Source organism: Octopus sinensis, linkage group LG15 (genome assembly GCF_006345805.1).
Source record: "Octopus sinensis linkage group LG15, ASM634580v1, whole genome shotgun sequence".
Classification (NCBI taxonomy): domain Eukaryota; kingdom Metazoa; phylum Mollusca; class Cephalopoda; order Octopoda; family Octopodidae; genus Octopus; species Octopus sinensis.
In genome coordinates this window covers 5754568-5771626 of record NC_043011.1, presented here as the reverse complement: position 1 = coordinate 5771626, position 17059 = coordinate 5754568, and the positions used below count along the sequence as shown (strand labels likewise).

At 39.2% G+C, this 17059-nt stretch overlaps 1 protein-coding gene across 2 annotated transcripts in view; it reads left to right on the top strand.

The window, feature by feature from the left end:
- Positions 1-407: 407 nt before the first annotated feature.
- The window catches only part of LOC115219631 (pleckstrin homology domain-containing family A member 2), an 87435-nt gene continuing 70783 nt past the window's right edge, over positions 408-17059 (top strand). For both annotated transcript variants that reach the window (XM_036509428.1, XM_029789781.2), the window contains exon 1: positions 408-802. In XM_036509428.1, the coding sequence (XP_036365321.1) occupies positions 662-802 (141 nt within the window). In that variant the 5' untranslated portion in view covers positions 408-661. The remainder of the gene's footprint in view (positions 803-17059) is intronic.

Below are 17059 nucleotides of genomic sequence, written 5' to 3'. Positions count from 1 at the left end.
GTCGATAAAATAAGTACCAGTTGTGTACTGGGGATCAATGTAATCGACTCATCCCTTCCCCCAAAATTTCTGCCCTTGTGGCAAAATTTGAAACCATTATTATTATTATTATTATTATTATTATTATTATTATCATTATTGTTATTATTATTATCATCATCATTATTATTATTATTATTATTATTATTATTATATTATTATTATTATCATCATCGTTATTATTATTATTATTATCATCATCGTTATTATTATTATTATTATCATCATCGTTATTATTATTATTATCATCATTATTATTATTATCATTATCATTATTATTATCATCATCATTATTATTATTATCATTATCCTTATTATTATCATCATCATTATTATTATTAACAAATTCTTTTTTTTCTTAATTATAGGAACCAGTTATAATTTGTCGAAAACTGCCATTGACCAGGGAAAAGAAAAAAAAGATAAACAGAAATAAAAGGGACAAAATTAAAACCAGAAACAATAAAAACGAATAACAATTAGGATTTACCAAATTTAAATTAAATCACAAGAAAAAGGGGAAAACAAAGTTGGAAAGAGGAGCAACGTCTTTCAGTTTATTTTGTTTCTAAGTGGAAATTGCCAACAGTTTGTGATGTCATTTCGGTGAAGTTGGTTCAAGATGCCATATGAGGACCAATATGGCAGGACGTGTGGTTTCCTTAATATTGAGGAAGATGAGAATACGGGAGTGTTTAAAAGGAGGTACTTCCTACTGGATTCCAACACAAATAAACTGCACTACTTCAAGGATAACCCTATTGTAAGTTTACTTTATTGTTGTACTTTTCATCTTCATTATTAACAGCATCTTCACCATCATCATTACCATTTTCATCATCATCATCATTGCTATTATCATTCCCATCATCATCATCATCATTGCTATTATCATTCCCATCATCATCATCATCATCGTGGTCATCATCTTTATCATCCTTGGCAGCATTTTTACCATCATCATCATCGTTATTGCAATTACCATTGTCATCATATTCATCATCTCCATCATCATCATTGCTATCATCGTTGTTATCACTGCCACGGCACCATTGCCTTCAGTGTCATCATCATCAGCATCATCATCATAGTTATCATCTTTGCCATTGTCATCGTTTTTGTGCTCACTTTTCCCCCCATACTGGTACTGGTTGCGTAAAACTTACTGACCTATGAGGTTGCATGTTCTATGGCTGGGTGCTCCTCCTATCACTAACCCTTACCTGTTTTTCAAGTAAGGTATTTTATTTCTTTTCATATTTCACATTCCAATTGATCTTTGCACGTTGAAGGTATCAGGTGTCAGAACATTGCTTACTTCAGATGAGAACAGAAAATATCACTGTTGTTCACTTCTCTGTCAGACACACATATGAATGTATACATACAAATGTGTATACATATGTGTGTGCTGCCATATTTCATTCCACAAAGGCTATCTCTGAAGAGTGCAGGGTTACATAATCAGACTGTTACCTAACACTCCATTGAACCCCTAGTGCGAAACTCATTGGTAAGATCGGTCATAATACATATATAATATTTTACACTTTGATTAATATGTATATGTATCACCTCTTCAGCAAGACACCCAGTCCTCTCCCTCTATCATAGTTTCTTATTCTTCCAGTCTATACCCCCTTTTATTTGAGGGTCTTGCAAATACTTGGTGACCTTTCCAGTGCTGGTGCCATGTATTAAGTGGTTGGTATTTGGATGCACAGCTGGCCATAGAAACCATTCCAAAGCAGACAATGGATCCTGGTGGAGCCCTCTGGATTATCTGTTCTTGTCAAACTCTGACTCAGGCCAGCATGAAAAGAAGAAAAAAAAAAGGATGTTAAATGATGATGATGATGATGATGATATCTATCATCATCATTTTTTTTTTAATGTCACCTTCCTATGCTTTTATTAGTGAGAACAAATTCATTGAGGCAGACTTTCTGCAGTTGAATGCCTTTCTTGCCTCCAATCCTCACCTGTTTCCAAGCAAGGTAATATTTCCTCATGGCCGGACATGTTTTTATGGAAGATTGAAAAAACAGATGACTTTGCTCGTTTGATGGTGACAACCATTTACAGTTTCTACATGATATCAATATGAACACACACACACACACACATGATTAGCTACAAGGCATTTACGTCAGCCGATTCTTGTACAAGTCAATTTTGAATGTATAGAAATCACTTGGGATGCTAGAAATAGCAGTTAAATCTCCCTCAAATTACACTACACTGCCTAAATAATTGCATTTACTATGTTTAAGAAAAAGGAAAAAAATGAAAAAAAAATGGGCCGTTGGGTCATAGTTGGAATGCTTTTGATCATTAGTCTACTGAACCAAACAATAGCAACGACCTAATTCATGTCCCCATTACCTTTCCCTATTGTCTACTCATTATTTCATTCAGCCCAATTTACTTGTGAGCTTTTTTGAAACTTTGATCAAATTTCAAAAGGTTACAGTGACATTTTGCTTGACTGGGTTTCTGTAAAACAGTCTTCATAATCCACCACCACCACCACAACCGCCGCCACAGCCACCACCACCACCACTAGTGTTGATAGTGGTGCTTGATATATTATTATATATTTATATTGTGTTGTTGCTTATCTTTGTTGAGTTTCCTTCCTTCACTTCTCTTTGATCTCTTCTTTGCTTTCTATCAATTTGTCTGTCTGTCTGTCTTTCTGTTTCTCTCTCTCATTCAATTGAAAACCTGGACAAACGAACCACAGTCATTTAAACCATTTTTTTTTGTTTTGTTTTGAATCCTGAACCAAAAAACCAAAATTATTCAGTGTAAAAACAGTCAGACAATTTCTCTCCTACCAAACCATTCAACCAATTTGTGAGTCAGCCATGAGGTTCCGGCTAATTCTACAAGTTTTGATTCACTTTGGCATTCATGTAGTCTTAGAAGAGCAAGCTGGAAGAAATGGTACAGTGCTGGATTATGTAGAGAATTTGGTTTTGTTCTGATGTCATCAGTTTTTGGAATATAGTTTGATAAAATGTGTATCTTTAATTTATAAAGATTACCAATGTAGTGGTACTATGCAGGAGTGGCTGTGTGGTAAGTAGCTTGCTTACCAACCACATGGTTCCGGGTTCAGTCCCACTGCGTAGCATCTTGGGCAAATGTCTTCTGCTATAGCCCCGGGCCGACCAATGCCTTGTGTGTGGATTTGGTAGACAGAAACTGAAAGAAGCCTGTCGTATATATGTATATATATATATGTATGTGTGTGTGTGTGTCTGTGTTTGTCCCCCTAGCATTGCTTGACAACCGATGCTGGTGTGTTTACGTTCCCGTAACTTAGCGGTTCGGCAAAAGAGACCGATAGAATAAGTACTGGGCTTACAAAGAATAAGTCCCGAGGTCGATATGCTCAACTAAAGGCGGTGCTCCAGCATGGCCGCAGTCAAATGACTGAAACAAGTAAAAGAAATGAAAAAGAAGAAATGTGTGCAGAAGGTTGCCACAGATTTTGGCAAAGAGAAGCCATTAATTGCATCACTTAATCTTGTGGCATTTAAACTGGCCATAACTGACCCGAATATTCTCTTTTTGTGTTCAAACCAGCCATATCCAGCCTCTCACACCTACCCTACAATGTCACTCAAAAAACAAACAATCACATCACCAAAATCTCAAAGCTATGATATTAATAAAGGATTAATTCAAAAGCATTACATTTGACAGAGTAATCTAAATGCCACAAGGATTAACTTTTTAGCATTTGGATTGCTCTGTTATATGCTATGCTTAATTATTTTTAGAATGACATTGAAGGGTAGGTGTGAGAGGCCGGATCTGATCAGTTTGAACATAAAACAGACAGACTATCTAGGCCGGATATGACCTGCTTAATTGCTAAAGGGTTAGGGGATCTTATGATCAAAAGCTGGTGGTAGTAACTGTGGTATCATGATGGTAACGGGGTTGCTAGATGTGGAGGTTGTGGTAGTAGTAGTAGTAGTAGTAGTGATGGTAGTGGTGAGAGTAGAGGTAGGAGTACTCTTTACTCTTTTTACTCTTTTTACTTGTTTCAGTCATTTGACTGCGGCCATGCTGGAGCACCGCCTTTAGTCGAGCAACTCAACCCCAGGACTTATTCTTTTGTAAGCCCAGTACTTATTCTATCGGTCTCTTTTGCCGAACCGCTAAGTAATGGGGACATAAACACACCAGCATCGGTTGTCAAGCAATGCTAGGGGGACAAACACAAACACGGAAACATACACGCACACACGCATATATATATATATATATGACGGGCTTCTTTCAGTTTCCGTCTACCAAATCCACTCACAAGGCTTTGGTCGGCCCGAAGCTATAGCAGAAGATACCTGCCCAAGGTGCCACGCAGTGGGACTGAACCCGGAACCATGTGGTTGGTAAGCAAGCTACTTACCACACAGCCACTCCTGCGCCTATGGTAGAAAAATGAGAAAATGGCCACAGCCAGAGGTTGTACAAAGTGAAGGTCAGTCAGTGAAAAGAAAGCTGTTGGGAGAAAGAAATGAGGTTTCTTCACTCATCAAAAAGACACACAGACAGACTGCTGTTACTTTTTTTTATTGTCATCTTGTTGCAGTGTTTTGTTTTTCTTAGCTGTTTATATTTCTTTTCTTTCTGTTAATTCAAACTTTATACAATGTTCAACAACAACTACATCCTGTTGAACATAACAGATTGTATGGCTGTCTGTCTTTCTCCACCCCTCCCATCTCTTTCTCAGTGTCTGTTTACCCCCCCCCCCACCACATTTCTTTCTTGCTTTTTTTTTTACCAATTCCATTCATATAACCATTCTATAGTCTATCTACAACAGGTTGGGTTGTTGCCAATGAATTCTTGTGTTACCCCTGCCCCACAAAAACAAATAACCATTTATTTGTTTGTAACCCCCCCCCCCGACACATGTGTGTGTGTGTGTGTGTACATCTATAGTATGTATGCATGTGTTTTCAATCTCATCACATCTTGTTTAAATAAGTTCCTTTCCTCTCCCTTCAACCACCTCTTATCTAAACACACACACTCACACACTATAGATAATTTACATGAAGAAAATCAAAGTACTCAATACATACATAAAAGTGTTAAATAATCAGTGATATAGTCCATTAATGATAATACATCTTGACACATGTCCATACCACCAAACCACTCCAGTATGTACTTGATGCATTTTTCTATACAGTTGAGTTATCAACTTACAATTTTATAATGTAAGAAGTGTAAAACACACACTAGTATACTATCTGACATAAAACTCAATACTTGCAGTAGAGTAAAAAAATATGTTTGCTGTTTGAAGAAGAGACAATTTACTAGAGTTTTGTCTAGTGACTGACAACATCATCGTCATCATCATTTAGCGTCCGCTTTCCATGCAGCATGGGTTGGACGGTTCAACTGGGGTCTGGGAAGCCAGAAGGCTGCACCAGGCCCAGTCTGATCTGGCAGTGTTTCTCCGGCTGGATGCCCTTCATAACGCCAACCACACCGTGAATGTAGTGGGTGCTTTTTACGTGCCACTGGCACAGGGGCCAGGCGAGACTGGCAATGGCCACGATCGGATGGTGCTTTTTACATGCCCACTGTGTGAAACTGACTTAGGTAAACTGTCCCTTTTAGATATAACACACACACACACACACACAAACTTTTCCATGCTCACATGGGTCAAACAAAGTTTGTTGAGTCAAATGTTTCTTAGGCCAGATGCTCTTCCTGTCACCAACCTTCGCCTGTTTCAAAGTGAGGTATTATTTCAATATGGCCAGACATGTTTTCACAGAAGACTGGAAATGGACATTGTTTGTATGACAAAGACAAAGAAACACAAATGTGCATAGATGTATAAGAAGGGCTTCTCTCTGTTTCTGTCTCTCAAATCCACTCTCAAGGCTTCGGTTGGTCTAGGGTTATAGAAAGAAAATAGGAAACTCAATACCATGCAGTGGGACTGAGCATGAAACCTGTGCCTAATATGTAATATAATATTGATATAATATATTATAATACTAGAATATATATGTATCTATATACACACACACATACACGTCAGTATATAAAGGTATGATCCAGGGATCCAAGTGTAGGAATTTAGCAAGCTTCAAGCAGTCCATAGCAGATACAGTATGATCAGGAATAATAATAGTTCATTGGCATCAAAGGTAACACCCTTTTTCCTATATCAAAGTTGCAAGGAAATTCGGTAAGCTGAAAGTTTCTGTATAGCAACGAGAGTTGCCTTGAATGCGAATAAGAATCCAAATTGAGGAATTGGAATGTGTACAAGCTTGACTCTCTTTTTCTCTCTTTTACTCTTTTACTTGTTTCAGTCATTTGACTGCGGCCATGCTGGAGCACCGCCTTTAATCGAGCGACTCGACCCCGGGACTTATTCTTTGTAAGCCTAGTACTTATTCTATCGGCCTCTTTTGCCGAACCGCTAAGTGACGGGGATGTAAACACACCAGCATCGGTTGTCAAGCAATGCTAGGGGGACAAACACAGACACACAAACATATACACACACATGCATATATATATATATACAGATATACGATGGGCTTCTTTCAGTTTCTGTGTACCAAATCCACTCACAAGGCTTTGGTCGGCTCGAGGCTATAGTAGAAGACACTTGCCCAAGGTGCCACGCAGTGGGACTGAACCCGGAACCATGTGGCTGGTAAACAAGCTACTTACCACACAGCCACTCCTACGCCTACGTATATAGTTCTTAGCTGATTCTCTAATGTAATAATTACTCAACGAGGGGTACTCAGCACAGCTAATCATCAGGCTGAGAATACCTTAATTACATGAAGGTTGCATTGTCGTTTGGGATTCCCAAGTTAACTCACTGCAGATCTGAGTTGGAATGAATGGCAGAGCCAGAAGAACAGAATAAATAAACAGATGTTAGGAGAAATAAAATGTCAAGAAGAAAGGGAAGGACGAGGTCAAATACGTGGGAGTGGGAATCGTAGAATGAAGAAAAGGGGAAGTGGAAGAAAGGATGGGGGAAATAAGAGTAGGAGGTAGTTTGCTGTCGTTAAAGGGAAAGAATGGTTGTCCTAAATATTCTGCTGGGATGGCTTAAGATAGAGACTACTAGCTGAGTAGATATTACAGTATTATATGTAGAAAAATACAAACTGGGACAAGAACGTAAAACATTTAGAAGAAGATACAAAAAACACAGACAGGACATTTGAAGCCTTCAATCTTCAGTCAAGAACCGGATCATCCTCGCAATTTCGGCTGCACCCATCTAAGCACTAACTGGGCTCAACTTTGCTTCACTTTGGTGCTCAGACCAGAATCGGTGCATTCAATGTATGGCCTTGGGGGTGAGGTGGGGTGGTCAATAAAGTAAATTATCAGACAGGTACTGGGCTCAGTGTCATTGACTTGCTCCCCCTCCCCTCAAAAGTGGCTGGCCCTGAACCTTGCAACAAGCTGGTGTCCTGTTCAGAGGGAATGTTGTGACTTTGGTTCAGTTATACTCCATGGAAACCCAGTGACAGGCCTTTCAGAGTTGTAGGTGCTTGAGGGAAGCAAAACAAAGTAAAAAAAATAAAGAAAGTGATGACAAGGTGGTTAATTAGTTACACCTGTGGCTTGCTTTACACTGGGATGTTGAGAGAGTATGTTTATTAAAAGAGGTAAACATTACATTTCAAATTATAACTCCAAAATACTGTGCGTGCACATGCACGCGGACACACGGACACACACAGAGAGTGAGAGAGAGACAGACACATAAAAGCATGTATTACAAACATGTAAGTAGAGATAGAAGCAACAAAGATCTCTGTTCTGCTGTTAGCCTTTGTTGTCATTGTCCTCTTTCTCCTCCTCCCCTTCCTCCTCCCCCCTCCTTCCGTATGTGAATGTCTAAATATAACTCTGATGGCAATGCACTTGTCTTGTTTATTACATAACACATTGCAGATGGGGTGTATATTTGTGTGGGTATACAAGTGTGTGTGTGTGTGTGTGTGTGCGAGTATGTATATATATATATATATATATATATATATATGTCTGTGTATATAGGTGTGTGTTTGTGTGCATACATAATTGGAAGTCTAATAGAGTATGAAATGAATTCAAAATTATTTCCTGCTGCCACCACCACTGCCTCCCCCCCCCCCGACCCCCCCGACCATTCCCCCCCCCCCCCGTTCCTCCCACAAACTCATAACAACATCATTTCTTACACTTTCTTTCAAATAAACATCTCTAACCAAATAGCCTTTCACCAAATTCTCATCATTAACTCATGTAGATTATAACTCTGGTAGCTTTGGTGGCCTTTTGTTGCTTTCATATATATATATATATACACACACACACACACAAATATATACAATACAGAGCAAATAATTCACGATATCATCTAGTGTAACAATTTAAAAATGATAATAACAGAATATTGGTGATTGCAAGCCCCCAAAAAGGCATTATATAGCTGAATAGCTAATCGATTAATAAATGAAATCAAAACCAAAATCACTGACGTGGCTGATGACAGTACTGCCTGATTGGCACTCGAGCTAGTGGAATGTTAAAAGCACATCCGAATGTGGGATGTAACCGGCCCACTTATGGGTACCCTTCGTTCAATGGACAATGAACTTTGCTTGCAAAGACCTATTGAGGCAGAGGTAAACAAATCAAAATCGCTGACGTGGCTGATGACAGTACTGCCTGATTGGCACTCGAGCTAGTGGAATGTTAAAAGCACATCCGAATGTGGGATGTAACCGGCCCACTTATGGGTACCCTTCGTTCAATGGACAATGAACTTTGCTTGCAAAGACCTATTGAGGCAGAGGTAAACAAATCAAAATCGCTGACGTGGCTGATGACAGTACTGCCTGATTGGCACTCGAGCTAGTGGAATGTTAAAAGCACATCTGAGCATGATTGTTGCCAGGGCAACGGATTGGAGCCTGGTGCAGCCTCTGGCTCACCAGAACTCAGTCAAACCGTCCAACCCATGCCAGCATGGAAAGCAGACTTTAATCGATGATGATGATGATGATGATATAATTAGAAAAATATCACCTTTTATCAATTCAACAATGAAAAAAATTAAATTATAACATCTAGAAAAAATTACATCTTATAGAAAAATTAAATATAAGATAAAACATATACCAATGATTAAGTTATGTGCAAAATTAATAAATAAACATCTATATTTATATATATATATTTATCTCATTATTATTGTGTTTGCATGAGAGAACTTTCTAGGAATATGCCATAGAAAGCCGTAAAAGAATTAGTGATGTTGTGTGTGAAAGCCATTAAGTCATTCTTGATAATGAGATATCTCGTTAATGACAGTAGTTTTATGGGTTAAAATGGTTTAGCTAACAAAACTAAATATATCTTGGGATTTTATGTATCAATAAAATTTCATAGAATCAGATGAAATTCCTCACCCATGATATCAAAATTCCCCTCTTCTTGTTGCATTCCACCCTGCAAGCCTTATTTCATTTCACACTAGCAGTATCGCCTGGCGTTGCTCGGGTTTGTAAGGGAAATAACTATATAAGCATTTTTAGAGAGTTATAGCCAAAAAATAGCAAAAAAATGCATTAAAAATGGAAAAAAAAGTGATGGTAAATTTTTTTTTAAATTGTTGACTCATCGTAGACATTTTTAGAGAGTTATTTCCCTTATATAATAGCGAAAAAATGCATTAAAATGGAAAGAAATGAGGGTCAATTTTTTTTTAAATCGTAGACGCGCGCTAATACCCAGAAGGGCTCGATATGAATCACGACTATAAGATACCCGGTTTTGGTTAAACTGCACCGCAAAATGTGGGAGTAGTTAGGAATGTAAATCGTAGGAGACAGACACACAACTTCACTTTAATATATAAAGATATTCCACGTAAGTCTTCCTGGCTTTCAATTTGTATTTGGTTACGGCCGTCTGGTCAAGAGGTTTGCTTTGCAATCATGTGGTTTCAGTTTCAATCCTGTTGTGCAACAGCCCTTGGGCAAGTGTCTTTCCTTATGGTGTGAAGAAGACCAGTGTCTTGTGAGGGAATATTTGGTAAATGGAAACTGAAAAGAAGCCCATGATGTGATGGTTGTAAATGAGCATCTTTGTCATACAAGTGATGTCGTTCGTTTCTAATTTCCCATTGAAAAAACTTGTCTGGAATATTTACCTTGTTTGGAAACATGTGAGGGCTGGTGACAGGAAGGGCATCCAGCTGTAGAAATCTGCCTCAACAGATTCTGCACTGAGATGCGGACATGAAACAATAATGATTTTCTGTGTCCATGTCTCTGTGTGTGTACGTATAAAATGTTATGCCTCTTAACCTCCATCAATATCAGCTGTGCATGTGCTTTCGTTTTGCCCAATGCCAGTCTTGATCAAGCAAACTTATGATCAAATGCATTCTAGCCATGACCATCCCACCTATTAAGAGTTTGAAGGACCTCATTAATCAGTGTAGCCTTTTCTTACTTTGGCTAAAAAGGGATTTTTAGAGAGATTTGATACCTGTGGCTGGTATATCTTACAAAGGTAGGTGACATAAAATTAAGCATTTAGCTGTGACAATGTAGAGAAATGTCTGCAGTGTGAGATAAACTCAGACCTTCTGTTCTTTTATAGAGGTGAACTTCAACTGAACTTAGTCCACAGTCAACTTTTGATTCCTTGTTGTAGTCATTTTGCTCTCTGTATATGGTTGACGTTCTTCAGAATGGTATGTACTCTGCAGACTCTTAATTTTCTTCTCCGAGAAGCCAAAGGCCATTGTGATTTTCAAGAGATCAATAATTTTTATTACAAACTGGTTGCTATCTTGCTAGTCTTAACCCCAGGGAAGAATGAGATGTTTTTGAATTTATATAAGTTGAAAATTCACATCTCTGCTATGTACTCTGTGTGTGTGTGCCTACATGCTTGTGTGCATGCGTGTGTGTGTGTGTGTGTGTGTGTGTGTGTGTGTGTGTGTGTGTGTAAATAATCATTATTTTAGTGTTTATTTCTCCATGCTTACGTGTGTCATATGAATTTGTCAGAACACATTTTCTCTGCCCAAAAGTTCTTCCCATTGCCAACTATTACTTGTTTCCAAGTAAAGGAATATTTCTCCCTTACTTGGAAACGTGTTTTTTACACGAGATTTCAATTGGCACTGTTTCTATGGTAACGAAGCGTGTTTACAACTCACACACTATGTCAAGATAAGGAGTCACACACACGTATGTATATAGTGGAGGTGCAATGGCCCAGTGGTTAGGGCAGTGGACTCGTGGTCGTAGGACTGCAGTTTCGATTCTGAGACTAGTCGTTGAGTGTTTATTGAGCGAAAACACCTAAAGCTCCATGAAGCTCTGGCAGGGGGTGGTGGTGAACCTTGCTGTACTCTTTCACCACAACTTTCTCTCACTCTTTCTTCCTCTTTCTGTTGTACCTGTATTTCAAAGGGCCAACTTTGTCATACTCTGTGTCACGCTGAATCTCCCTGAGAACTCCGTTAAGGGTACACGTGTCTGTGGACTGCTCAGCCACTTGCATGTTAATAAATGAGCTGTGATGTCACAGGTGTCAAGCTATATCGGCTCCTTTACCTTTCCCTTGGATAACATCGGTGATGTGGAGAGGGGAGGCTGGTATGCGTGGGCGATTGCTGGTCTTCCATAAAAGCAACCTTGCTCAGACTTGTGCCTGCGAGGGTAACTTTCTAGGTGCAATCCCATGGTCAGTCATAACCGAAGGGAGTTTTCTCTCTCTCTATATATATATGTATGTATGTATGTTTGCATGCATGTATACATTTACACACATACATGTATGTATATGTACATTTATACACAAGGTATCTATATATATGTGCATTTGTATGAGGGGGTGTTGAAAAGTTTCTGGCTTTAGGGTATCACAAAGGGCGTGGCTGGAGGCTGAAACTTCTAAGTCCTTTTACAGGGCTTAGAAAAACTGAAGGACCACTGCAATAGATGTGTGAATCTGGGAGGGGAATATCATCATCATCATTTAACATCTGCTTTCCATGCTGGCATGGGTTGGATAGTTTGACAGTTTTACGTGCCACTGGAATATGTTGAATAAAATCTTAATTAACTTATCCTCCTGTATTTTGTCTTACTCAAAGCCAGGAACTTTTCACCACCCCATTGCATATTTATACACAAGGCTTCTTTTAGTTTCCATCTATCAAATTCACTCACTAGGTTTTGCTCATCTTTGATGGTGGTAGAGATTTGCTCAAGCTGCTGTACCGTGGAACTGAACCGAAAATCATGTGATTGTGAATCAAATTCTTAACCCTGCATTCACACCTGTGCCTGATCCCCCACCCCACCCCACCCCAAGGTAGTTCTTGAGATTTGTCAAACTGGCATTCCATCAGCTTATGATGATGAGGGTTCCAGTTGATCCGATCAACGGAACAGCTTGCTCGTGATATTAACATGCAAGTGGCTGAGCACTCCACAGACACGTGTACCCTTAATGTAGTTCTCGGGGAGATTCAGCATGACACAGAGTGTGACAAGGCTGGCCCTTTCATTACAGGTATGATTTATTTTTGCCAGCTGAGTGGACTGAAGCAAAGTGAAATAAAGTGTCTTGCTCAGGGACACAGTGTGCCACTAGGAATCGAACTCACAACCTTAAGAATGTGAGTCAAATACCCTGACCACTAAGCCACGTGCCTTCATACATAAAGAACTATTTTCGAGCAGTTACTGTCTATATCTCTTTTAGAGAATTATTATTGCTGTCGAACAGATTTTCGAAATCAGCAAATGTATTTTGCTTGAAAATCTATATATGAATATCCTACAGAGTGAGATTTCGTCGAGGAAGCGGAGGCCTACCACACGTTGACGATAGGCAATACACCTTGAAACCATGGTCCGTGTGTGGTTTCCGCTTCATCGGGGAATTATCTCCCTTTGCAGGTTAAAGGACACCGTGACGGTGTCGGGCCTATCTGGCGACGTCGATATTCGCCTGGGGCTAAATGCAACAGTAACACCCCCACCACCCTGCCCTGTCCCTAGCCATATTCAGATGGCTTTAGTCCCTTATGTTATCGAGCAGTTACTGTCTATATCTCTTTTAGAGAATTATTATTGCTGTCGAACAGATTTTCGAAATCAGCAAATGTATTTTGCTTGAAAATCTATATATGAATATCCTGCAGAGTGAGATTTCGTCGAGGAAGCGGAGGCCTACCACACGTTAACGATAGGCAATACACCTTGAAACCATGGTCCGTGTGTGGTTTCCGCTTCATCGGGGAATTATCTCCCTTTGCAGGTTAAAGGACACCGTGACGGTGTCGGGCCTATCTGGCGACGTCGATGTTCGCCTGGGGCTAAATGCAACAGTAACACCCCCACCACCCTGCCCTGTCCCTAGCCATATTCAGATGGCTTTAGTCCCTTATGTTATCGAGCAGTTACTGTCTATATCTCTTTTAGAGAATTATTATTGCTATATATATATATATATATATATATTATATTGTAGGTGCAAGCATGGCAGTGTGTAAGTTTGCTTCTAAACCGCATGGTTCCAGGTTCAGTCCCACTTTGTAGTACTATGAGGCAAGTGTCTTCAACCATAGCCCTTGTGAGTGGATTTGGTAGATGGAAACTGAACGAAACCTGTTGCATGTATATTCTTTTATTCTTTTACTTGTTTCAATCATTTGACTCCGACCATGCTGGGGCACTGCCTTTTAGCTGAACAAACCAACCTCAGGACTTTTTCTTTGTAAGCCTAGCACTTATTCTATCGGTTCTCTTTTGCCAAACTGCTAAGTTACAGGGACGTAAACACACCAACATCGGTTGCCAAGCGATGGTAGGTGGGTGGGACAAACACAGATACATGAATACATACACTCACACACATATGTATTTATATACACAATGGGCTTCTTTCAGTTTCCGTCTATCAAATCCACTCACAAGTCTTTGGTTAGCCTGAGGCTATAGTAGAAGACACTTGCCTAAGGTGCCACACAGTGTGACTGAACCTGGAACCATGTGGTTGAGAAGCAAGCTTCTTACCACACAGCCAATCCTACATCCATATATGTATGTTTGTTCCAAATGACTGCTTGACAGCTGGTGTTGGTTTGTTTAGATCCCTGTAACCTAGCAGCTTAGCAAAAGAGACTGATAAAATAAGCACCAGGCTTTAAAAAAAAGTAAATACTGGGATCAAGTCGTTTGAATAAAATTCTACAAAGAAGTGCCCCAGCATGGCCGTAGTCCAATGACTGACACAAGTTAAAGATAAAAAATGTATTTTATTATTTCACTTAGGCATAGTGATACTAACAATTAGTTGTTAGATAGAACTCAATATACATATGCTTTAGAGTACAATGGTAAGCAAGTACAGAGCGTAACCTCAATGAAGGAATGACAAAGGAACAGGAGTTACATAATCAACTTCATTAGCTTAAAGCTGTTTCTGCTATAAGCAGCAGTGCACAGAGCTGAGTATAATGCTTCTTACAGCTGAAATAACAGTCAGTTATTTAAGGTGATTACATAACTCCTGTTCTTTTGTCTTCATCAATTGATTATATATATATATATATATATATATAATATATATATGTATTTATGTATGTATATATATATGTGTGTGTGGAGGCGCAATGGCCCAGTGGTTAGGGCAGCGGACTCGCGGTCGTAGGATCGCGGTTTCGATTCCCAGACCAGGCATTGTGAGTGTTTATTGAGCGAAAACACCTAAAGCTCCATGCGGCTCCTGCAGGGGATGGTGGCGATCCCTGATGTACTCTTCCGCCACAACTTTCTCTCACTCTTTCTTCTGTTGGCCTGCTTGCTTAGCTAGCGGGGTGGCACATTTGAAGGCTAAAACAATGCGAAGCGTGTTGTGACCAGCAATGTGTAGCAACATCTGATGGTCTGGTCGGTCACGGTGATCATGGTGATATATATATATATATATATACACACACACACACACACACACACATATATATCACAGAGGCAATGACAGGAGAGAAAGACCTTTGGCGATATGCTGTGATTGAGAAGACTTGGCAACTAAAGTGAGATTGCAGCCCTGTTAAGAGTACCCCAGAAACCTCATGTAATATGATATGCTTGAGAAGGCCTGTTGAGTCAAGTAAATCCAATTTCATAGCTGTGGCCAGTGTCCCCAGACTGGCTCCTGTGCTGGTGGCATGTAAAAAGTACCATCCAAGTGTGGTCAATGCTAGGTCCACTTGACTGGCTCCCATGCCGGTGGCACGTAAAAAGCACCATTCAAACATGACCAATGCCAGTACCCCCTGACTTGTTCTTGTGCTGGTGGCATGTAAAAAGCACCAACCAAACGTGGCTGATGCCAGTACCCTGTGACTGGCCCCCGTGCTGGTGGCATATAAAAAGCACCCACTACACTCTTGGAGCTGTTGGTGTTAAGAAGGACATCCAGCTGTAGAAACATTGCCAGATCAGACTGGAGCCTGGTGCAGCTGCTGGCTCTCCAGACCTCAGTCAAACTCTCCGACCCATGCCAGCATGGAAAACGGACGTTAAACAATGATGATGATGATATATATAATCTGGGAAAGTCTAAAATGTATAGAATAAATATTATAATGGAGTTAAGTCAGGATAATTACAAATTTTCTCCAATATAAAACGGTTTAAAACGGATCGAAAAGGTAAAATTGAAAATATCTTCTGCTCTGTGTGTTTGAAGGAGAGAGAGAGAGAAAGAGAGAGAGAGAGAAAGAGAGAGAGAGAGAGAGAGAGAGATGTGTTAATTGTAAGAAATTATGGTGGCGTTGTGTGTCTTGAGATTACAATACAGAGAAAGCGCTTCGTTTCCATTCTACAATATTATTTTAATCTATTAATGTGAAAGAGCTTTCTCCTCCTCTGCCTTCTCTTGTGATTCCACGAAGAAGAAGCAGTAATATTCCAATCTAATGGATTTGCTTTCACAAGGTTCGTTAACCCTGTTGATGGCAACCTGCCCAAGGCTAGCTTCAGTTCTGTCGCACCAGATACCAACTAAAAAAAAAATTCCATACTTAAATTAAAAAATCTTGTCTTGTAATTTAATGTAAGAACATTTCGTTATGTTCTGAACACTGGCTTCCTAATGAAAATATCAGCTATTTTATGAAATTCCTCAAAATAGCTCATTATTTTTCAAAAGCTCTCTGTGTATTTCTTTAAGAATATGGTAATGAAAGAGTTTAGAATTTGCTTTGTTAGTGCCTGCACCTGGTTTTGAAAACTTGTCAGATGCTACACACTTATTGATTCCATAAAGAACAGGTTTAGATCATTTAAAATAAAAATGAAGAAAAACATAATTGATTTTACACATTCTAAAATGGTAACTTCCTGTTCTTTGAAAAGAGACCAGATTAAAAATGGGTGACATTAAATCTAACGAGAAAAATGGTTTCATAAACAGCTAAGATTAGACAATTTCAAACTATTTTCACAAAAATTTGTTTTTTGATTGCTGGTGGTAGTGGGGGTACTTTTTTTATTTTTTGGTGGTTCTCTTTGAGAAATGCTTGAAAAGCTTAAATTGTTTTAATTCCAGAAGTGAATAAATTGGTGTAAATATAAAAGAAGCGATCTTTACCTCATCCCCACTCCGCTCCCATCAATCAACTAGTTGAAAGTTTTCAAAAAATCCTGTAACATTAGCAATATAAGACAATAACAGGGTTTGGTTTGAAAATTGATAGCTAATGCTTTCATCATCATCATCATCATCATCACCATCATTAGTATTACTTTTATTATTGTGGTGAACCTGTAGAATTGTTTGTAGCATTTCTTGCAGTTCTTTACATTCTGAGTTCAAATTCTATGAAGGTTGACTTTGCCTTTCTTCCTTTCTGAATGGGTGAAATAAGTACCAGTTGTGTGCTGGGGTTGATGTAATCGACTGGCTGTCT